Source organism: Mauremys mutica, chromosome 1, assembly GCF_020497125.1.
Source record: "Mauremys mutica isolate MM-2020 ecotype Southern chromosome 1, ASM2049712v1, whole genome shotgun sequence".
NCBI classification, from domain to species: Eukaryota; Metazoa; Chordata; order Testudines; family Geoemydidae; genus Mauremys; species Mauremys mutica.
The window spans coordinates 84,923,556-84,947,993 of NC_059072.1; the positions used below are offsets into that span (position 1 = coordinate 84,923,556).

At 43.8% G+C, this 24,438-nt stretch overlaps 1 protein-coding gene across 2 annotated transcripts in view; it reads left to right on the forward strand.

Moving 5' to 3' along the window:
- The window catches only part of CFAP54 (cilia and flagella associated protein 54), a 220,844-nt gene extending 199,666 nt beyond the window's left edge, over positions 1-21,178 (forward strand). For both annotated transcript variants that reach the window (XM_045000813.1, XM_045000816.1), the window contains exons 65-69: positions 6,388-6,573; positions 7,341-7,447; positions 8,281-8,449; positions 10,179-10,256; positions 20,122-21,178. In XM_045000813.1, coding sequence (XP_044856748.1) covers positions 6,388-6,573; positions 7,341-7,447; positions 8,281-8,449; positions 10,179-10,256; positions 20,122-20,241 — 660 coding nt within the window. In that variant the 3' untranslated portion in view covers positions 20,242-21,178. The remainder of the gene's footprint in view (positions 1-6,387; positions 6,574-7,340; positions 7,448-8,280; positions 8,450-10,178; positions 10,257-20,121) is intronic.
- The last annotated feature ends 3,260 nt before the right edge of the window (positions 21,179-24,438 follow it).

Here is a 24,438-nt window from a genome sequence, read left to right on the forward strand (position 1 = left end):
ATGGACTCCTCTGCTGGAGAGCTCTGCATCGCTGCCAGTGCTGCTGAGCTCGCCACGATGTCCAAACAGGAAATGAGATTCAAACTGGCCAGACAGGAAAAGGAATTCAAATTTTTCCGGGGTTTTCCTGTGTGGCTGGTCAGAGCATCCGAGCTCGGACTGCTGTCCAGAGCGTCAACAGAGTGGTGCACTGTGGGATAGCTCCCGGAGCTATTAGCGTCGAATTCCATCCACACCTAGCCTAATTCGACATGGCCATGTCGAATTTAGCGCTACTCCCCTCGTCGGGGAGGAGTACAGAAATCGAACTAAAGAGATCTCTATGTCGAACTAAATAGCTTCGTTGTGTGGACGGGTGCAGGGTTAATTCGAATTAACGCTGCTAAATTCGACATAAACTCCTAGTGTAGACCAGGCCAAAGAAGGAAGTCAGGTTAGCCTGGCATAATTTACCTTTTGTAAACCCATGTTGCATTACATCCCCATTACCATTTACCTCCATGAACTTCATTATTCTTTCCTTCACAATTTGCTCTAAACCTTGCATACTACTGAGGTCCGACTAACAGGTCTGTAATTGCCCAGATCACTTATCCCCTCCCCCCTTTCTTAAATATAAGTACAGTGTTAGTTATTGTCCATATGGTATTGCCCACAAATAGATAGATTTATTAAATATCCTTGCTACTGGACTAGCAATTTCATGTGCCAATTCCTTCAGTATTCTGGGATGGAAATGATACAGTCCACCCCCAATTTGAGCACATTAAGCTCTTTAAATTTTCCTTCCAAGTCACATGTGGTAATTTCCATTTCTATATACTCATTTTCATCAGCTGTGTTGTATTCATGCCTATGTTCCATATTATCATCTTTATTGAAAACAAAGGCAACACATTCATTTAGATTTTGGGCTATACCTAGATTATGTATAATTCCCTTCCTATCCACACTGCATAGAGTCCCAACCTCATCCTTCCTTATTTTCTTTGTATTTATATAACTGAAAATCCTCTTGTTATTTACTTTCCTTGACATGAGCTAATTCAGCTTGACTTTTAGCTACTGTCATTTTATTTCTACATTTTTTAAACCTCCAAAATGTAGCTTTCTTTGCTGGTCAATCCCTTCTTCCATTCACTGTAGGTCTTTTGCTTACTCCTAATAAACTCTTTGAGGTGGTTATTCATCAAGCTGGGTCTGGAGCTTTTCCCTACAAGTTTTTCCCCTTGTTTGAGATGCAAATTGGAGATTGTTTTTGTATAGTTGATTAAAAAAAATTCCAAGCCTCAAACCTAAATAAAGCTATTGTGACAGACCCAGACCAGTGAGGTACAGGAGTCTGGTAGAAGGAAAATATACTGGTCACTGGATGAACAATTTTCTGTTCCCTGAGTGACCAGAGCAGGGGCTGTCATAGAGCAATCAGGAACCTGCTAGAACCAATTAAGACAGACAAGCTAATCAAGACACCTGGAGCCAATTAAGAACTTTCTAGAATCAATTAAGGCAGGCAGGCTAATCAGGACACCTGGTTTAAAAAGGACCTCCCATCAGTTAGTAAGGGATGGGGGCATGCAAGGAGCAGGGAGTGAGTGAGTGAGTAGATGGGCTGCTGGAGGAGTGAAGAGTTCAAGCATGATCAGGCTTCAGGAGGAAGATCCTGTTGTGAGGATAAAAACGGTGCTGGGGGAAGGCCCTGGGGAAGTAGCCCAGGGAGTTGTAGCTGTCACACAGCTGATACAGGGAACATTGTAGACAGCTGCTATCCACAGGGCCCTGGGCTGGAACCCGGTGTAGAGGGTGGACCCGGGTTCCCCCCATCCCCTGATCAGACACAGGAGGAGTTGATCTCGTCTGTGAGAAACACCAGAAGGGAAGGTCTAAATTGAAAGGGATCTCGCCTGTCCCCAATCCACTAGGTGGAACACAGAGACTGTGGGAATTGTTCTCTGTTTTCCCCATGCTAGCCAGTGATGAGGTTAGCTGAGTGGACGGAGGTTTGAGCCACTAGGAAAAGTGGCCAAACTGAGGGCTTCAGTGAATCTCTGAGGCAAGCAAATCTGCCTCTAAGCACCGGACCCACCAAGGCAGAGGAGGAACTTTGTCACACTATATACTCACATTATATCATTCACAACAAGCTTCAACAGTTGGAAGTGTAGAGTCTACAGTAGCGATGCCATATATACACAAAAAGAACAGGAGTACTTTTGGCACCTTAGAGACTAACAAATTTATTTCAGCATAAGCTTTCGTGGGCTACAGCTCACTTCTTCAGATGTTAGTCTCTAAGGTGCCACAAGTACTCCTGTTCTTTTTGCGGATACAGACTAACACGGCTGCTACTCTGAAAGATGCCATATATATTGATTTTAGTCTCTGAAGGTTCAATTTAAAGTTAAACATTATTTTCTTCCCATCCTACTCCTCACCTGAACAGGAATAACAATTACCATTTTAACATTAAAACAACAGGTTATTCTTTATGGTTAATTTTACTGTCCATTCTTCAGTGTTTTCATATAAGCCTGCAAAAATGTGTTCTCTTACCCATCTGACTTAAACTGCTTTTATGAAAGTAGCTCTTTAGAGTTGGTGAACTTTGTGTAATGTAAGATGGCATATCATTACTGAGTTCCCAGCAATGAAGAGCTAATTGTGCCACTGAATAAACTACACCTCTACCCCGATATAACACGGTCGGGGGGAGCCAAAAATCCCTACCACGTTATAGGTGAAACACCGTTATATTGGGGTAGCAGTGGCAGGGCTGCAGCGGTGATTTAAAGAGCCCGGGGCTCCAGCCGCAGGGAGCCCCAGGCCCTTTAAATCACCGGCGGAGCCCCGCTGCTGCATCCCCGGGGTGGTGGCAGCAGGGCTCCGGCAGTGATTTAAAGGGCCCGGGCTCCCCGCAACAGCTGGAGCCCTGGACCCTTTAAAGCACCGCCGGAGCCCCGCTGCTACTGCACTCATAGGCGGCAGGTTATATCTGTATGCGGTGCTCGGGCTCCAGGAATATTCAGGGCCGGGTGCCCTGCTCCAGCAATAGTTGGAGCTGGGTCTCTCCCCCAGCCCTACCTGGATCGGGCCCCGGCCCCCGCAGGTCTCCCCCCCCCCGCCCCGCCCCTGCCTGGAGCAGGTCCCAGCCCCCGCCTGCCACCACCACCCCCCACGCGTGTCCCCCCCCCGCCGTGCCACATTGCGTCCCTGCCTGACAGAAAGCAGCGCGCCTCTCCCCTGCCTGCTCTGTGCTGCGGCAGGGCTCCCAGCAGAACTGCTGTCTGCTGCCGTAGGGTCCTAGCGTCTGCCATTCACTAATGGCAAGGCAGGCTGCTCTTACCCTGAGCCTCTCCAACGCCCCAAACCCTCAGCCCCAGCCAGAGCCCTCGTCCCCCCGCACCCTAATCCTCAGCCCCAGCCAGAGCCCTCATCCCCCCACACCCTAATCCTCAGCACCAGCCCTGAGCCCCCCCGCATCATGAACCCTTCATCCCCCAGCCCCAGCCAGAACCCTCATCCCCTCGCACCTTAATCCTCTGCCCCAGCCCTGAGCCCCCCCACAGCATGAACCCCTCATGCCCCCCGCACCCTAATCCTCAGCCCCAGCCCTGAGCGCCCCCACATCATGAACCCCTCATCCCCCTGCACCCTAATCCTCAGCCCCAGCCAGAGCCCTCATCCCCTGCACCCTAATCCTCAGTCCCAGCCCTGAGCGCCCCCACATCATGAACCCCTCATCACCCTGCACCCTAATCCTCAGCCCCGAGCCCCCTGCAGCATGAACCCCTCATCCTCAGCCCCAACCCTCATCCCTCTGCACCCTAATCCTCTGCCCCAGTCCTGAGCCTCCCCCACAGCATGAACCCCTCATCCCCAGCCAGAACCCTCATCCCCCCACACCCTAATCCTCTGCTCCAGCCCTGAGCCCCCCCACATCATGAACCCCTCATCCTCAGCCCCACAGCCCTCACCCCACCTCCCAAACCTCTGCCCTAGCCCTGAGCCCCCTCCTGCATCATGAACCCCTCATCCCCCAGCCAGAGCCCTCATCCCCCCACACCCTAATCCTCTGCCCCAGCCCTGAGCCCCCCCGCAGCATGAACCTCTCATCCACAGCCCTCACCCCACAGCCCAACCCTCTTCCCTAGCCCTGAGCCCCCTCCTGCATCATGAACCCCTCATCCTCAGCCCCACAGCCCTCACCCTGCACTCCCTCCTATCCCCAAACACCCTCCCCAGAAGGTGCACCCCCTCCCCTTCCCACACACCCCTTCCCAACCCCAAACTCCGTCCCAAAGCCTGCACCCTTCACCCCCATCTGCACACCCACCCCCTGCCCCAGCCCAGAGCCTGCACCCAGCACCCAAACTCCATCCCAAAGCCTGCACCCTGCACCCTAATCCCCAGCCCAGGATCTGCACCCCAGACCTCCCCCGCCGAGCCCCCTCCCAGAGCCTTAGGCAGGTGGGGGCAGAGTTTGGGGGGGCGGAGTTGGGAGGCGGGTTCTGGGCACCACCAAAATTTTTACAAACTTGCCACCCATGACCGCACTATATGCGAACCCGTGTTATATCGGGTCGTGTTATAATGGGGTAGAGGTGTATAACTATATGGTATGTGACATTTATATCAGCCATCATGTATCAAAAATTATTTTACTCAGTCTCCTCTTCTTTTGATATAATTAGTATTACACTGTCCTAAAATAATCAGCTCCAGAGATCACTGTTATGTTCATGATGGGTGCAAGCAGCATAATCATGTATTAGTTTCACTGTTGTAGACAGCTAACAAGCATAAAATTGTTTGATTTATTATCAGCTCAAAGCTTCATTGATTTTTATAACGTTTTAGAAGATTTAATCATTCAGTAGGTTATATGCATTATTTTAAAAAAAACTGTTCCTGTAATTTGATACTTAAACCTCAGTGTTTTTTTCACTACAAATAGGTAGATGACTTATTGAAAGGATCATTATTATATTCAGGATCTCATCACTTATGCATGTCTGTATAACTTTTTTAATCTATTGAAGCTTTTTTCTCCTCTGTTGAACAAAGAATCCAAACAAATTACGTCAAAATTTTAAAAAATGCTCTAATAAAATTGTGTACCTTTTTTGAATTGTTCATGCTTACATTTTATATCACTCTGTAACAGTATGTAGGACAGGAAGTATGTAAGACAGTAGTTTGTTGTTTACAGGATTTTGGAGAAAGTTGAGTTGATAAATACCAATGTCTGTAGTCCAGCAACCCTCCAGTTTGACAGGTAGAGCTGTGTCATTGTTCTTCTGAAAGGTTCAATGTGATGTAAACAACAACAGACGATGTTGTACAATTAAAAACAAAATATGCCACACAGTCCTGTGTGGTACATTAGAAATATAGACTATAAAAAGAAATTTCTATAAATCCTTAATTAAACTGTACAACATAGACCAGATCTTGCAAAATCATAAAGATATCAAAAACTAAATCCCTATTCCCAGGCCCATATTAGAATGTTCTTGTAAGTTTGTTGCATCTCCATGTTAACACGTGTATAAAGGTTTAATCAGGCATTGAGGGCTCAAAAGTGTCTCAATCAGAGCCTTGTACTGTGGATGGTGATGAGTTCATGGACACAGCCAGAGCACCAAGAGATACTGAGGAACCATGTATAGTGTGGGGGTACCCACAGGGACAAAGTCTGCTTTATTTTGCCAAGAGAACATTGTGGGTATGTCATGGGTGCTTATTGTCTCAGGGTGTTTTTATCCTTTGGATCTGCATGGCCAAGGACCCACTGACCATATCAGACCATTTTTTGTGGCCAAGCGGTGAAGTCACTACTGTAGTTGTTAACATATATGGAAGCGGGTTGAGTATCTCAGCATTGGATTTTCACATGATCAGCATGTCAAATAATTTTTAGCAAGAAGGACAAACCATCAGGAGCTTGGAAGTACAGATTTTAATTACCTACTTCACTTTTAAAAACTCTTCAGTTTATTCATGACAAAAAAATCTCACCATATGAAGTCTTAAAAAAGCTCAACTGAGCAAAATGGGCGTGACTTCTTTTAAAGCTGCATATTTACTTTTATAACTATATAAAAGTAGTATATTTATACAGCAGTGGATGTTATAATGGGACTAAAAAGACAGTGTAGATTGTAGACAGTGTTGCAGTGGTTTTCAATCTTTTTACATTTGTGGACCCTTAAAAAATTTCGAATGATGGTGTGGACCCCTTTGGAAATCTTAAACATAGTCTGGGGACCCCCGGGGTCCACACACTCCAGATGGAAAACCACTGGTCTAAAACTAACTGCTAGCCAAGTTCATTTTATATTGGAAAAAAATGATAAATCTTTATTTTGGTTTACATTTGTTTTTCAGATGTCTCTAGAAATTCTCGGAGCCCCACATAAGATGTCCACAGTGAGAATAGCCTCCACTGTTTCTTTTTGCACAGACACAGACATTCAGCTAGACAACAAGGCAACGATTGCTCCAAACAAGGAACTTTGCATTCAGTGGTACATTCCATCTCTGGAGAAATCAACAAAAGATATGGAGACTATGGTATAATTACAAAATGAAAGAGTTGGATTGGAACTTTTTATTAAAAATAACAAAGTGCATTTAAGTGCAGTACCTGAAACTTGTATAAATCATATATACATACAGTGCATGATGCCACAAACCTGTAATTGCCTGTGTATGCAACAAAAATCTTCATCTATTGCTAAGAAATAGATTATCAACTACAAAAGAAAATTAATGTGGTTAGGATTAAGGTTCACCTCCTAACTCATCTTGTTGGTATTACTCGATAGATTGGGTGATTGTGCTTGCTATATGGACCATAATACTTCGATATAATAAAATGACTGACACACACACCAGGGCAGAGAAGAAGCTTCAATAGTATCATGTCCCCTAATCCACATTCAATAGAAGCCCTCTGTTCAGTCTGCATGAGGCGAAGACTTCATGGGTTTTGGAATGTGTGGTTGAATGGGGTCAGTAAGTGGGGGTGCATTCAGGGTGGTCATGCCCTGTGACATAATCTTTCAGACCCACAGAAATTATTTACTTAATGGTAAAACCTACAATAATCTGGATGCTGTACAAATAAATATATAGAAAGAAACAACTCCTGCCCCCAAAGAGTTGACAATCTAAGGTCCTGATTCTGCAAACACTTTTTCCATAGGGGCTTAACTTTATTCACATGAATACTCCCACTGAAGTCAACAGAGATGATAGTTCGTATATTGTTATTGAAATATTTTATGTCTGAAATACTAGTACTGCCTTATTCCTTACATATTCCCATTTCTTTACAGGTTTTGCTGCTTTATGCTTACAATACAAAGTATGTCAAGATTGTCAGCATCAAGACTTTCAATTCAGCCAATGTGTTTTCTGGTCACTTGTGGATTCCACTGACTAGGTAATTAATCACAGACCTTGTTATATTACTACATGCTATATCATGTGTGTAATATCTACTGTATGCATAATTTGTGTCTTAATCAAATGACTGCTCAGAAATATAGCTTAATATTTGAAGGCTCTAATACTAAGGACGGAAATCAGTTGTGTAGGGTGCTACAAGGGGGAATAGCTAGGAGTAATGAGATAAAATTAGGTAAAATAAATTTTAGGCTGAATATCAGTAAACTTTGAGATATATCAGAGTGTGGATAGACTCCCAAGGAAAGTAATAGAAGCAGTATTGTTTGAGCAATGCAGAATTGGACTGGAGGAAGCACTGGAGAACATTGTGAAGGGAATAGTCTTGTAGATAAAAGGTATCACTGCCCGTCAAAATTCCGGAACTTCCTAATTTTGTTATACAAACTATAGCAATATTTTATGTATTATTTCAAATCCAACCCAGATCATCAAATTGTTAAACTTAACTGGTGTGTTTTGGCATACAAAACACACAACATAGCAACAAAGGCAACAGAATGACAATGGCACAAAGGATAAAATATTATTTTTGAAGTGTGTTTCCTCTTACCATTTCTATTGTGGTTCTTTTAAATCACAAAGTGCCTAATACTGCATTCCTTCACATCTCATATTTCCATTGTCTTCAGTGAAAGTTTGGTTTGTGCAAAACTGCAGGATCAGGCTTGAAATAAAAGAAACCATCATAGTAAAACTGTGAGAAACAACTCATGTCAATTTGTTTATGTATGGAAATAAAAGTACCATTAAAGCATTGCCAAATGTATAGCTGCATTTTGTAACAGATACAACATTATTCTTTTTTAGAATTATTTCCTTACATGAGAAATTGTCCAATGTGAAACAGCAAATTGAAATTTTGGTGCAGTCATCTACAAGTTTTCCTTTACAAGAACAAAGTGAAAGACAGAAACGAGTGCCTTCAACAAAGTCCAAAATTAATCTTGCAAAGATGCAACTTGATGAAAAAATAGAAGTAAGTGAGGATAAATTATGCTCAGGATTCTAAATACATCTGATAGTGTGATGTCTTAGATGTTTATTTTGGAGGAAATGGGAAAATTGGAAGAAAAGACAAAAACAGAGACCTCCTTCAACTACTTCAATGAAGGTTGAAACATTTTCACCCACCTCACCTAATCTTTAAGTTTGTAACTTTTTTCCTTTCTTGTCAGGTGTGCCTGGCACTTTAAAACCATAAAATATGCTCAGCTTCCCTGAAAATAAAGGCCACATTCTCAGATGTCTAAATACGACTGTAAGCACCTAACTTTTTTAGTGATCTGTATTTGAAAATGTTGGCCATGGTATTATACTAATATGAAGATCAATACAAAAGCTCTTTTGACAAAATAGCTTATACATTTTCAGTGCAGAATGGGCAGTGTTTGGATTCTAAAAAGAGAACCTTCCAATAACTGAGTAGGGCTAAAACTGGCAAGGAATTTCTTTTCATTTTCTCTATCCCACCATGCTCTCTCTTTTTATTAGCAAGGCTGAATATGTCTCTGTGACAGAAATAAATAAATAAATAAATACAAAAGAGGCAATTTCAGAATTTCCATGTGGTCTCTTTGAGATAATGTCAATGGAATAGAATATTGCTGCAGTGTAACTGCTGCTTGATAAATGCCGAGTAAAAGTAGGCGTTTATTTTCAAAGTGGGAGACATTTATCATGTGACAGTGTTCTCTCTGTATCTATTATATGAAATGATTAATGATGTAGATGCTGTCATTTTGCTTGATGAGTGCTGTGAAGCAGTGACAATTGCTCACTGTGCCATTATTGAAAAGCTGTATTCTGACTGGCTTGGAGAACAAATGATGTTTCAGCCAATCGCGGAATACAGTGTTTTTAGAAGGTAGACAGAGCTGTCCTTTAGTGACTGTTTCTGATTAGCTGAAGGTTTTTGTTCAAACTTTCATTAGTAAATAAGTCAGTGATCTGAAGACCACAGTCTGGAACGCTAATTGGTTGTGGCATTTCTTTTGTATGTTGCATGTACACAAATATCTTTTTGCCTATCTGCTTAACTCTGTCTTCCATAAATGTGTGGCAGAAGTACATTTACTGGGGGCTCATTCCCAGAGCTGTCCCATCCATAGGATGGACAGGGACAACCGCCCTGTGCTTTGTGGGGCCCTGTGCTTTGGGATGCGGGGTCCAGGGTGGCCTGGGGGGTTAGCAGAGGGCCTGGCGCCAGCAGCAATGAGCAACCTGTCCCCAGCCTGCCCCGTTCCGCTCCACCTCCCAGCGTTGCTTGGGGGAGGGAGCGGAAGCCGGAAAGAGGCAGGGCAGGGGCTTGGGGAAGGAGTGGAATGGGGGCGGTGAGGGGATGTGTGGAGGTGTTGTCCCGGGCCCCGCACTCCCCTAGGGACGGCTCATTCCTGAAGTCAATTGGTGTTTTGCCTGAGTAAGGACTGCAGGATTGGGCCCTTAAGTTGCTATAGAAAAGACCAGCATGAATTTATTGTAGATACTATAAGTCTGGTACTTTATAAATTTAAGGATGTCTGAACATCACTTCTCTGCAGTATTAAAAAATGGAACATAAACATTCCCACACTTGGAATTCTGTCAAAACAATAAATAACCCCATAATTGTTAGGCATCGAAAAATAATTTTTAAAATTCCTATCTAATAATTCATAGCAGAAAACGTAAAATACAGCATTGATTTTTTCCTATTTTGTTATCATTAGGAAATGCTTAAACAATGTTTGTCTGAAGTAAAAGCTTTGCTGTGTGTTGTTCCAGATCTGTCCTCTCCATTAACTGAGGTATGATATTCTGATTTTAAAAAAACCCTCTTTTTCTTCAAGGCTAAAATTCTTTGATGAAACTAAAATAGAGATAATATCAATTAGTGTCTTTCTTTCTTTCCTACATTATTGGTTTTTAATAGAGATTTGTACAAGTAAAAGAGCATTTGATGTACACAATTGTTACCTGCTCAATTTAGAGCACCCCGCCTATACCCTACCCAGGGCTCACGGGTTGACTCAATCAATTTAGGCACTCCCACCCTTTTCTTCCAAGAGCTCAGGGTGTAGGATACCTATCCTTACCCACAGGGCTCAGGAAGAAACCTGGTCAATTTAAGTACCCGCTCCTACTCACGGGGCTCAGGGCTCTATGAGTCTGTTAAGGCTCTTTCACTGGGAAAAGCTTTTAACAGCTGTGCTCTAAACACCTATTTATTAGCAACACACAGAGAATATGTATACCAAGCAAATCTCTTATGCTCACCACTCCCAATACATAGACAAATTTCACCCAATGGCCATTGAGGATCCACTAATCTGGGGGTTCCCAGCGATGCCTCTGCACGTCACGGTCATATAGAGGGGTCAGAGTTCTGGGAGCTTGATGTTTAACTGCAGTCTGGAAATGGTACCCAAAGAGCATTGTTTTTCATTTACATTATATAGGTGAAACTAGCTACCTCCTTTACATTTACTAAACCTATCACATTATCCCACACTCCTAAATAACAAAAATTTAACCAATTACACACTGGTGTCTGTGTCCTCCTTCCTGCTCAAGTTTTTACATTTACAATTTAGGCATGAAAGATAAATTTACTTGTGACCTCTCTGTTTATGCAGATGGTCAGCATTAAAACACTAGTCAGAGCTTATCTTACCATTTATTCAGTCTCTTTCTGTATCCTCCCTAATTTCTCAGCGTCTTTACAACCTTGGTAGTTATAACTTTCATTAGGGACATTCCTGAGGTGGGCGTGCTTTATCAGCAGCAGAACATTCTTCTTTTTTTTGGTCTTCAGTGTTAGAGGTGAACTCCCTGAGTTTCACCCACGGCTGGTTTAATATGGGACGGGGAGGCAGGTGTTTCATCAGGTCTCAGGCCTACACAATAGCATGATTATAAACTTTATATCTTCATTGTTTGGGCTACAAACACTTCCTTCCACATACAACAGAAAACTAAAAATTCAAACAGTAGATTTGTCTAATTTTTTTCTTCACCTTTGCCAAGAGCTACATCCTTTGCATAGGCTCCACCAGATTCCCTGCACTTTTTAATGTAATGACTAATGTATCCCTACATCTAGCTTTGGACCCTCCAGTCACTTGGGCTTTCCTTCTGTCCTTTTTGGCTCTTACTTTCAACTTTTTTGGGAGCTGGATTGGTACATTTTTTTTGGTTCATGACATTGTACTCAAGTTGTTGCTCCACTTGTGATCAGAATTCAGTTTCTCTTGGATGCATCCAAAGAGTGATTGTGACCTCACTATCAGTTTCCAAGTCCGTAGAAAGACTGTCTTAAATAAAAACAAGGGTGGTGAGGTAATATATTTTATTGGACCAGCTTCTGTAAGTGAGAGAGACAAACTTTTGAGCTTATACCAAGCTCTTCATTAGATCTGGGAAATGTACTCAAAAGGTACATCTATACTGCAATTAGACACCCACACCTGGCCCATGCCAGCTGACTCAGGCTAAGGGGCTGTTTAACTGCAGTGTACACGTTCGGGCTTGGGCTGCAGCCCAAGCTCTGGGACCCTCCCCCATTACAGGTATATATCCTGGACTTTCTACTTGGAGTATGTTCTGTGGTATCTGAGTTCCTAGCTGTAGATAACAGATTTCTTGGTGTGTTCACTGGATCTGTGAAGGTAGGTGTAGTGATCTGTGGGTTTCTTGTATGTAGTTGTCTGTAGGGTTCCACTGCTGAAGCTGATTGTGGAGTCCAGGATGTTGACCAGACTCTGTCAGAACAACTGATACAAAACCTGTAGGCATATCTCCACTGCTACAATGATCAACACTCCCCATAACACACCTTTCAAGATCCAGGGGTTCTACACATGCCTAACACAACATGTTGTGAATCTCATTCAGTGCACTATATATCCCAATAACCAGTGATGAGCTGCCAAAAAATTAACAACCGGTTCCCTCCTCCTCACTCCAGGAGGGGGTCATGCCCCCCCCAGAACTGCCCCATTCAACCCCACACATTCCTTGCCCCCCCGGGACTCCTGCCCCATCCACCTCCCTTCCCTGTCCCCTGACTGCCCCCTGCTGCCCCATCCAACCCCTCCTCTCATTCCTGATGCCCCCCCAGGACCCCTGCCCCATCCAACCACCCCTTCTCTCTGTCCCCTGACTGCCCCGGAATCCCTACCCCTGACTGCCCCCCACCGCCCCATCCAACCCCTGCTCCTTCCTGATTGCCCCCCTGGGACCGTTGCCCCCATTCAATCCCCCTGTTCCCTGCCCTCTGACCGCCCCAAACTCCCCTGCCTTCTTCCAACACCCCCTTCCTGCTCCCTGCCCCCTTACTGTGCTGGAGGCCAGGCTGGAGGCTGGGCCGGAGCCAGGGAGCTGGAGCTTTACCAGTTGTTAAATTTAAAAGCCCTTTTAGAACCGGTTGTCCCGTGCGGGACAACCGGTTCTAAAAGGGCTTCTAAATTTAACAACCGGTTCCTGCGAACTGGTGCGAACCAGCTCCAGCTCACCACTGCCAATAACAACTATGTGGGTGAAACCAGACAATCACTATGCTCCCGAATGAACTCTCACATAAAAATGATAAAAGACAAAAATACCAAATCACCTATGAGTGAACGCTTTTCACAAAGCCATCATTCTATATCTGACCTCTCGGTCTTCATCTCAAAGGAAACCTGCAGAATACCTTCAAAAGATGAGCTTGGGAGCTAAAATTGATAACTTTGCTGGACACTAAAAATGATGGACTGAACAGAGACACTGGATTCATGGCTTATTACAACAATCTGTAACCCACTAAACCCCTGACCCCCAGCTTTTTGTTTCCCCTATGACTGGAGAGATGTTGACAGACCACGTGACCTTGAATGGTCCCTTGAAATATCTGTTAACTACTTATGCTATACAATCTTTTCCACCTTGTACTTAGCTGTGACACCCCGAGTATGTTTCCCAGACCTGACGAAGAGCTCTTTGTAGCTTGAAAGCTTGTCTGTCTCACCAACAGAAGTTGGTCCAATAAAAGATATTGCCTAACCCACTTTGTCTCTCTAATATTCTGGGACCAACATGGCTACACCAACACTGCATTAAATAAAAACAGATATAGCATACCATGTTAAAAAAATCTGTTGGTCGGTCAGACTCAGTATGACAATTCAACCACTGGCCCTCTAGGGATTTCCTGCCTCTCTTCATTTTTTTCAGGTTATTTGTAAACCTTGGTGTTCTGTGAGGAGAAGCTGGCCTGGGTGCAACTAGTTTGATAGTAGATGCCAAAACATTAGTATAAAGTCTCATCAACTGTTGATAGACTGATGAGGACAATTTTTTTCCTCAAGTCTGCCTGATGGAAGCTTAATGGTTCTTCTTTGAGTGATATACCTATGGGTGCTCCAGGTGTAGGCGTGGCAGCATCCCCTGCACTTGGGATCGGAGATCTTCATTAGCAGTGCCGTTGGACCACACATGTACACCTTCCCCGTCTCACAGGATGTATATATAGTGCTGTGCTGTGCTGTCCAACTGCCCCCAGTTCCTTCTCTGCAGCCTTTGGTCTGGGATGGAATCTGCAAGAGCCTGCTTATCCTGTTCCCTCAGTAGATAGTGCCTTACCTGTTAGTTGTAGCGTAGTTAGTATTTTCTTCTTTTCCTTCTCTTTTCCTCTATCTAAAAATGTTTACAAAATTGTTTTAACTTTACCTTTACAGTTATTTCATAGTTTAGGTTTTCGTTTCTCCACTTCCCGCCCAGGAAACTTTTTTCCCCCTCATAGTTATGTCCAGATCACCCAGGTTTAAGAGGTGTGTTTCTTGCATGGTTGCCTTCCCAGTACCAGACAGCCACCTGCAGTGCATTCACTGTCTGGGAGAGGGACTCGTCCCACAAAAGTGTTCCCACTGCCCCAGCCTGATAGTCAGAGCCAGAAAAGACTGGGAAATTCAGTTAAAATTTCTCCTCATGGAGAAATCACTACAACCGGCATTGGACCTGGGCCCAGACTTCACTCCTGTGAGGCCCTCATGCTCTGCCAGATCATCTGCCAATCCTCATTCCCTGCGTCCCTTGGAGAGAAAGTCATCACTTTCTTGCTTGGATGAAAAGAAATGGGCTCCCTCCTCACACTTTGAGGCACAGTCTGCCAGAACACCATCCCCTGAGAGGTCAGTTGCCTCAATATCATCTGACAGGGGACATAGCTCCAGGGCCTGTCCAAGTACCTCTCCTACCAAAATGAAGAAATCGTCTCACAACTCTGGAGCCCGAGACAGGCCATTGAAACTGTTGGCACTGGCAAAATCATCAGCACTGGCAAAGTCATTGGCACCAGCCAAATTGGCACTGCCCAAGTCATTGACACTGACCAAGCCTCTTGCTCCATCTACTGACTCTTCAGGGGAGCACATCCCTCCTTCAGCATTGAGTCGCACGTCGGCACCGATGATGCTTTTCCCCCCTTCACAAGATTTCAAATATCCTAAAAACCTACTGGTATCTAACATTCCTGAGTCCCCTCTCCTTAGGGGACCTTGTTGGTCTCTCACCTTCCGGAGGCTGAGCCTCTGCCAGTACTGGCTGAGGAAGAACAGGAGGAGAAACAGAAGAAGGAAGCCACACCAACATTACATTTCTCTTCCTCTTCCCTGGACGAGGCTATCATGCCTCCACCTTCTACAACTGCTGACAACTTCAGACATTTTTAAGTTATTCCACAGGATTTCAGACTCTCTTCAGATTCCATTGGAGGAAGTCAGCGCCCAGCAGCATAAGCTACTTGATAGTCTGAACACATCCTCTTCTTTCGAGATCGCAGTACCAATAAATGAGGCTTTTCTCGACACCACGAAAGTGCTCTGGCAGACCCCAGCATCCATCATCCCTCTGATTTGCAAACATGACAACAAAAATACTATGTTCCATCAAAAAATGCAGAATTTCTATTCTTGCACCCCACCCCTAATTCTCTGGTAGACAGTGTGGTGCAAGAGAAAGACCGTCAATACCAATCCTGGTCTAGCCATCCAGACAGAGTTTGGAAATGCTTAGACTTATTTGAATGCAAGACACGTTCATCAGCCATGCTCCAATTTTGAATTTTATACTACGAGCTCTGATGGCTAAATAGAGTGACAGTAGAACCTCAGAGTTATGAACACCTCAGGAATGGAGGTTGTTCATAATTCTGATATGTTCTTAACTCTGAACAAAACATTATAGTTGTTCTTTCAAAAGTTTACAACTGGACATTGACTTAATACAGCTTTGAAACTTTACTATGCAGAAGAAAAATGCTGCTTTCCCTTCTTTTTAGTAGTTTTTTAGTAGTTTATGTTTAACACCGTACTGTACTGTACTGTACTGTATTTGCTTTTTTTCTTTTGGGTCTCTGCAGCTGCCTGTTCCAAATGAGGTGTGTGGTCAGTTCATAACTCTGGTATCCGTAACTCTGAGATTCTACTGTACTTAAATTATTCCAAGTTGGAGGAACTCTGTTGTGATCTTCCAGAGGTCAAGAAAGAGCAATTTCAGACTCTAATATCTGAGAGATGCTTCCTAGCACATACAAACCTACAAGCCACATTAGACTGCAGATACTGCCGCCCGCTCCATCGCAAGTGGTGTGATCGTGAGGCATTCTTCATGGCTCCACCTCTCGGGCTTTCCTAAGGAGGTACAAACCTCTGTGGAAGACTTATCTTTAAGGGCTAAAAAGTATTCATAGTGCACACAGATGATTCCCTGCACTCCCTTAAAGACTCCTCTCCAGTCTTTCAGTATCTACATACCAGTGCCGAAAAGACACCTGGGGAAGTATCATTTCCCCCCCATGATCCCGATCACTGCAGTATACTCCTCAACGGCACTTTTATGACATCCAGCACTGAAAACAAAGATCTCCCTCCAAACGTAGACAGCACTCCTCAGTGGGCTACCTCTCACGCACACCCACCAAAGCAACAGTTTTGAAGGTGTGGTCAAGGCCCTGAGAAGTCTCCCAGTCATTTCCACCTTCTTTGACATCCCACCAGTTTGGCGACCGACTAACTCTGTTTTTCCTACCATGGAGACTAATCATGTTGGGCAAGTGGGTTCTAAAGATAGTCAAGGAAGGATACTCCATCCCCTTCCTAAACTGCCCTGCCACCTCCCCACCCCTGTCCCTCTTCAGAGACCCCTCTCACAAACTCCACAATAGACAGCCCCTACTGCAATTAGAGCACATTCCACATGTCCACTATCCATCTCGATAGCTTTTCTCAATAATGTCCCCATTGCTGACATTTGCAAAGCTGCCACATGGGCATCAACAGACACTTTTTCCCATCACTATGCTATCATGCATGATGCCACAGCGGACACTCTCCTAGGACATGCTGTCTCATCAGCAGCAGTAAATGTCACTCTGAAACCCCAGCCGTCCAATCAGGGGCACTGCTTTCTTGTCACCTATAAGTGGAGCACCTGTAGTGACATCACTCTAAGAAGAAGAGAAGATTACTCACCCTGTGCAGTAATTGAGGTTCTTTGAGATATGTGTCCCTATGTGTGCTCCACTACCTACCCTCCTGCCCTCTGCTTCAGAGCCGAAAACACAAGATCTGTGGCAGAGACTAAACTGGCAGCGGTCAGACTGCACAGCACTATATATAGGGCCCGCTCACAGCGCAAGAGTGGGAGGTGCGCATGTGCAGTCTGATGGGCACTGCTGATAAAGATCTCCGATCCCAGGTGCAGGGTGTGCTGCCGCACCTACAAGTGGAGAACCCGCAGTTACTGCACAGGATAAGTAATCTTCTCTTCAATCAGCATGAAAGCTTTCCAGTATGGGTCACTATTACTCAACTTTCTCGACTACCTTAAGGTGGCCATGAAAGTGCTGCAGTGGCTGCAGCTGGATGTTCAAGTAAGAATCCCTAGGGTAAGTGTCAAAGTCCATCCTAACCAGTGACCCCTCCACTAATCCCCAAATACCTTTACCCTACAGCTGCCCACAGCATAATGATGAATACACAAGGCATCCCCCTCATTCACCCTTTATAAATAATTAAACCGTGGATCTCTCATCTCCACTCCCCCTTCCCAATCAAATTATCTCCTCCGCCTCATTACTAAATACAGTACTCCCTGGTACTCATAGAGCAGTCCTGCCTATAGGAGTGAGATTGTCCAAAGGACTGACTCTTACGGATCCTGGCCCAACTAATAATGGGGAAAAGGTCCATGGTATCTGGCAGTTCTGCAGTCCCATCTTGGCTGATCAACATTCACCAGCACAAATGCAGAGCTCCTCAAAACCCTTTTGTACATATCACCTTCCCCTTTCCCACCAACCCAGATATCCCCATTGAGAAATAAATCTTCCTCCTCCCAAAGGACCCTATCCCTCCACATTACTCAGTTCATGGCCCATATCTAAATGCAGTTATTTCTGCAGAAATCAGACTTCCAACAATCCTGCCCAAACATCTTCCCTGGAATTAGAAGTTGGGCCAGGTGAATAGGAAGAGGAGCCATTCTTCCTTACAGTCCTGGTGGGCTGTGTCAGTGGGGCCTGTTTTAAAATTCTTCTGAACTTCTTCTCATTGTGGTGAATCTGGTTGTAGGTACAAAGAAGGTCCAGCCAAGTTCCCTCATAGCCACACAATGGCATTAACCTTTTAATTTGATATAGTTTTATGCCAAAAACAAACTCATATGTTTCCACAGGCAAAAAAATTGACTTTTCAATCCAACATGTTGAATAGAGGCTTCAGGCCAAATCCTCTCACGTAAAACTTTCATGGGAGATTTGGTTAAGGAAGGATTTAGGGCCTGATCCTGCAAAGGGCTGAGTATCTTCAAATCTCACTGAAGCCAATGGAAGTTAAGGATGCTCAGCACCTTCCTCTTTAAAATATATTTCAGAGCAATATTTCCAGCACTTTCAGTAAATTTTATAAAACATCTTTGGTTAGATGGTGCACATAACACACAACCATTTGTTGGAGTCGGGGGAAGCTCAGTGAGAGATTGTGCATCAGGAGGTATAATCCCTCACCCATGTTTTCCAGCCTGCAGGAGGAGTTCACACACAACTTCCTTTAGGATGATGTAGCACGTTCCCCTTTTGGTGATCACCGAGCCCCACCCCTACCTGTCCCCTGAAGCCAGGATGCGTTGCCAAAACACTCCTTGCCTTACTTTGAGCACAGGGACTGCAGTTGTTCTTGCCTTTGTATGGGGTATGTAAGCAGAAGAGGCTTCTTGTGCACCCTTGCCTCACAGCAGGGCCAGGGAAAACCTAGTCCATTAAAGAAACCTTTTACAGTTGGGTTTTTTTTGCCTCCTTTTTGTCTTTTCCTGAGCTAATTGAATTAAATCAGTTTAAAATTTTGCGTAAAGTCTTTTAAAATTATCTTTCTTATCCTGTCACACTTAGCAGCCCATTGTATTTTCCTGTCTTTTTTTTCTTTTGTTGAAGTATCTACCTGTACTTTTGCTTCATCATTGAATTAACTGGTTAATTAGAACAAAAAGCCATTTTCATTGACTCATTCATTTTAGTGTGTATTAGTGTTCAGGTTTTGAGAATAGAAGGTGGATCATCTGTTTAAAAATAATATACTCAGTACTGTCAGATGCCCCAGTGAAATTTTAAAGAATAATGCTAGGGAAAGTCCATTTTACATTTCAAAAGTAATTTCTAAATAAAATCCCTTATGGCTGAATGCAATTAAACAATAACTTGAAACTGATCTAGTTCATATAGACCAGGTGGTCTCACATTAATTGGTGTCAGGGCTAGGGGGACTGGCATCACCTTCTTACAAGATCCACTGAGATTAACTTGGAACTGTAACATAACCTGGGACACTCTTTCTTTCCCTTTAGAGCAGTGCTGGGCAACCTGCGGCCCACAGGTTGCCCACTACTGCTTTAGAGCCCTCTCATTGTGTGTGTGTGTGTGTGGGGGGGGTGATTGGTAATAATTGTAGCTAGTGGGATTCCTTGGCACCAGGGGCGGCTCTAGCCATTTCGCCGCCCCAAGCACAGCGGCACGCTGCGGGGGGCGCTCTGCCGGTCGCCGGTCCCGCGGCTCCGGTGGACCTCCCGCAGGCGTGCCTGCGGATGCTCCACTGAAGCTGCGGGACCAGCGGACCTTCCACAGGCACGCCTGCGGGAGGTCCACCGGAGCCGCCTGCCGCCATCCCGGTGACCGGCAGAGCGCCCCCTGCGGCATGCTGCCCCAAGCACGCGCTTGGCGTGCTGGGGCCTGGAGCCGTCCCTGCTTGGCACCATGGCTCCATTGGAGCCACACTACTGAGTGGTGGGAGGAAGGAACCAGAGTTCAAGAGCAGAACAAAAACATGACTGGGGCAGATGGTCCTGGTGCCCTGGCATCCAGTGGATATACCAAAGTCCCCAGGTTTGAGGGGCACAGAGTGATCAAAGAGAAACTCTGTGAAGGGATCTTGCTGAGGTTTCCTCCCCCTTAACCGGTTTCCATGGGGTTTTATGTAAGAAGAGGTCATTTTGGGCTCAAACTTATTTAGGTGCATATTTGCAATTTATTCTTCCATTGTGGTTGGGAAACCTGTTTTTTGACAATTTAAGAGGTCTCAGTTTATTCCTACTGTAATATTAAAGAGCTGTTTACTTAAGAAATATTGTCTTTATCTTTGCCAGGTCCCATTTGACGTTACTTTGCAGTCAATACAAAATTTGGAGAAAATGTTTGATCCTGCTAATGGATGTGTGATAGCTGGAGGAAGCCTTTTCAACTGGGTTGTATCTCTGCTCCCTTGAATTTTCATTCTGTAGTAATTTAATCAAATACTGAATTGCACAGTTTTAAAGGTCAAATTGTGTTCCTACTTAAGCCAGTGGGAATTTTGCCATTGATTTTAATGGGACCGAGATCTGGCCCCTATTGATTTATGTAGTTTTTAGTTACATTTTGGAAAATGTCACTTTTTATTTTTTATTAAATAAGTTAACTTGCCTTCTTCCTTATGTTTCTTAAATGAAATAATGTCTTTTTCAGGAATTAATGTTCTTACAGGAACTTTTTGTAGTAAAAAGATTTAAAATGTGAGTTATTCAGTCCTAAATAAGTGAGTCTGTATTTTGCTGGGGTTTCTCCTTTTCAAAAACCTCATGTTGATTAAAAAATGTGAATAGGCCAAAAAGACTGTTTGCCCTTGAGATACTGCAGGCCTTGTAGCCTCCTAATATTCAAATATAAACTATAGATTTTTCTATAAAACATGTATTATATGCTAAACTTTACCCTACCAGCACACATTTAACTGCTTTTGCAGTTAGTCACAGGTGCTTCTATTGATGAGCTTCACTGAGAAACAACTACCTAAAACCACTGCACTGGACTCCTTTCACAATTTCACTGCTTTTAAATTACAATTTCAGACTCCTCTGTCTTTGTTAAAGGAAGAAAAACTCTTACATACTGCTGACAGTGAAACTGATTTGTTCGAAAGCGGTGTATTTAGATATTGCCATATAATTCTGAAGAGAGAATCTGTAAAGAGGCAAATTTAAAAACTACAAAAGTATAGTACAAAGATATTGTATCTTTCATACAATATTCTAAAATGCTTAACAAAATAACATTGAAAATATGTATAAATGCTAAGTATTATTATTGTTTGAAAATTTGGACAAACATTAACTAAAGTTAGGGTGACCAGATGAGAGACATGAAATATCGGGACTAGGGGGGTGCCGGCAGAGCAACAAAAAAAACAACAAAAAAACCCTCAAGACCCGGTGGTGGAGGGGGCGGGGAACAAGAGCCACCGGAGCATAGGAAAAATTCCTGGGGGCTGAGCACCCACCGGCAGCTCCACGCCCTGCCCCCCCCCACCAGCTCGCCTTCACTCTCCCTCCACCTCCCCTGAGCTGGTTGCCACGTCCTGCTTCTCCACCGTCCCTCCAGTGCTTGCGCCACCATACAGCTGATTAGCGCAAGCCTGGGAGGGAGGGGTGAGGAGGAGGAATGCGGTGTGCTTGGGGAAGAGGCGGGGCCAGGGTGGGGATTTGGGGAGGGATCCAATGGGGGAGGGAGAGGTGGAGTCGGGATGGGGCCGGGGTGGAGTTGGGGCGGGGGGGGGGCACGAGCCCCCTCCGCCTGTGCGCTGGAGGGCAAAATATCGGGACGCAGGACAAACAAGTAAATATCGGGACAGTCCCAATAAAATCGGGACGTCTGGTCACCCTAACTAAAGTATCATAAAAACATTCCTCTGAGGAAGGAAGTGTTGTTATCCCAGCTTTACAAAGGGGAAGATAGACACAGAAAAATGAAGTTGCTTGACCAAGACCACATAATAAGTCACTGTGAGATCCAAGATTAGAATTTGGGAGTTTCTGGTCCCTAGCCATTGCTCAAGTTATACGATCATTTTGCCTCAAAACCATTGTTAACTACAATAATTCAGGCAACAAGCAATAAAACTAACAGAAAGGATCAGAGGGAAGTCTGGGGGAATTAGCTGAGTTGTACCTGGTGATTAGAGTTTGAGACTGGGAGTCAGAAATCCTGGGTTCTGTTCTACCTTCTGTGTGTGACTGTAAACACTTAATGGTGAAATCCTGGCCCCACTGAATGGCAAAACTCTCACGGACTTCACTGAGGCACTGTATCTCTGTGCCTCAGTTAACCAAATGATAAAATAGATATAATGATTCTTAAAGGTGATCGGTAAAGGAAAAAAGAGAGTTGTGCTCTTTTTTGCTTTATTATATATAAAGGATGACGGAAAGTATTTTTGTTATGTGTTGCTTGTATTATAAGAGATGTGTGTGGTGGGGTGTTTATTTTTACATTATTCAGATGTTTTCGATGTTTTTCCTATAACACTATGGATAAGAGGAGTACTACTAGGATTATCACATCAGAGGAATCAAGAAAGTGGAACTTGAGTAACTAATTAGGGAATGTATTTTTAGTGAGATTGTTTAAAACTCTCTTATAACTCATATTTAACTAAAATGGAGAAAAGATTCACAGCCACTACCCCTTCAATTAAAGGCTGAGAATGCTCCATCTACAGTTCCACCATCCTCCAAGAAGACCCCCAACTCTTACAGGAAAGATGAAAAATTTACATTCCTCATATTTCTTTTATAAAAGAAGTAGAAAAACAGCATATTTGGAAAAACCTTTCCAGCCTTCATAAAAACCAAAAAAGGGCACGTACCTCATTTTTTCTTTTCTTTTTTAAATTCTTTTTGAAGGTTACCTTGAAGTATATCAGGGGGTTTTCATGAGGCTTAATTAATATTTGTAAGGCACTTTGAGACCATCAGATGAAAAGTGCTGTATAAGTAAAAAGTTTTTTATTACAGAGGAGATAACTCTTCAGTGCTGTCAATCTGGACCCTGCCACCACTATTACATTTATTTTTAAAAGAGAAATGTTCAATAGAATTCTTTTCACATTCATATTTAAATATTTTATGCTTTTAAAGATATTTTTGTTGAAATAAGAATTTTGTCCTACCGTCTCTGCTTAGCACTTCAGTAAAATGGTAATGCTGAAATTTTGACATCACTGTATCCATAGCAGCAAATTTTACTTTCATAAACACAGGATTAAGAATTCATTGAAGGTCTCAGAAGGTAGCATTGGAGATGACATATTTCTTTAGCATATAATTAAATTCTTTAGTTAACAATCTGCTTGTAATGAAGAAAGCTCATATTTAAACACATTTTCAACAATTGCATAGAGTAAAACATAAAATTAATTGCAAAGTAAATTGCTTCTTGTTTTCTGTAGCATAGGAATTCGGATGAGTTTTTCGTCCCCTACCATTGAATGAAGACTAGGGTTTACAGTCTGTTAGACTCAGATAAGTCTCTGTTAGCACCATTACTCAAATCTCTGCAATATGCTCTCCCTCAGTCCTCCTAAAATATTATGGGTGGAGGTGACCATGTCTTGTTTGATTCCACAGTTCGAAGACTAACTGATGGGACCAGCATCCCCAGGCCTTTTGTAGTGAGGGTCCAATCCATGCAAGGATCATCCTTCTCCTGCAGTGCAGGGGTAGAATTAGTTACTTCTATGACAGCTCTGAAAAACCTGCCCATCTCAAGTTGGACACCCAGACATTGAGGCTCCAACAATTAATGGACAGTGGCCAAATTTTGGCCAAAATATTTCTGTGCCTCAATTCCCCATCTGTAAAATGGGGTTAATAATACTTCCCTATCTCACAGGGGTTTTGTGAGGATAAATTCATTATTATTGTAAATTCATTATTATTGTGAGAGGCAATAGTGAGGAAATAAAATACTCCAATACAATTACAGCATATGCATGACTAAAGTCAATAATATGCTGATTGTGAGAATGTGACTGAACCAATCTCACCGCTCAACATAGAGTTGTTTCAAAAATTTTGAAATCAATTTATAATTGTAAAAAACATGCACCGTATGTTTCTCCTCCTGACTGTCAGGAATCAGGGTCTTCAGCAGAGCAAGCCTCCGGACAACCTAACAAGTGCAGCTGGCCTGTAAGAGGGGTTTCTGATTGATTACACTGCTTGATTGGCAAGAAGAGTCAGCAGGCCAGCTCTTAAGCCCAGAAGCAGTTTGGCAGCTGCTCAGAGAATTTGCCCGTGGCTGCAATAGTTCCTGCTCCTGCCTTATTCCTGCCCTGATCCTGTTTCAAACCCAGGCCTGCTCCTGCCTTGCTTTTATCCAAGTAACCTGGGTCTGACCTTCAGTTCCTGTTCTGGACTTCTGACTCTGGATAAGACTAGGCAGGCCACTTATATTAAACCAGACAGTCCTGCTTTTCTAGGGTTTGTCCCCTGTCTGGAGTCAGACAAAACTGGACGTGATTTCGTCGGGTATCAGATAGGAGATGCCACATCAAAAACGGTGCTGCTCTGCCTCTGCAGGCATCACCTCGCACGCAAGGTCATACTGGCGGGGACAGAGCAGTGCGCTCTTAGACCTGGTGTCTCCCT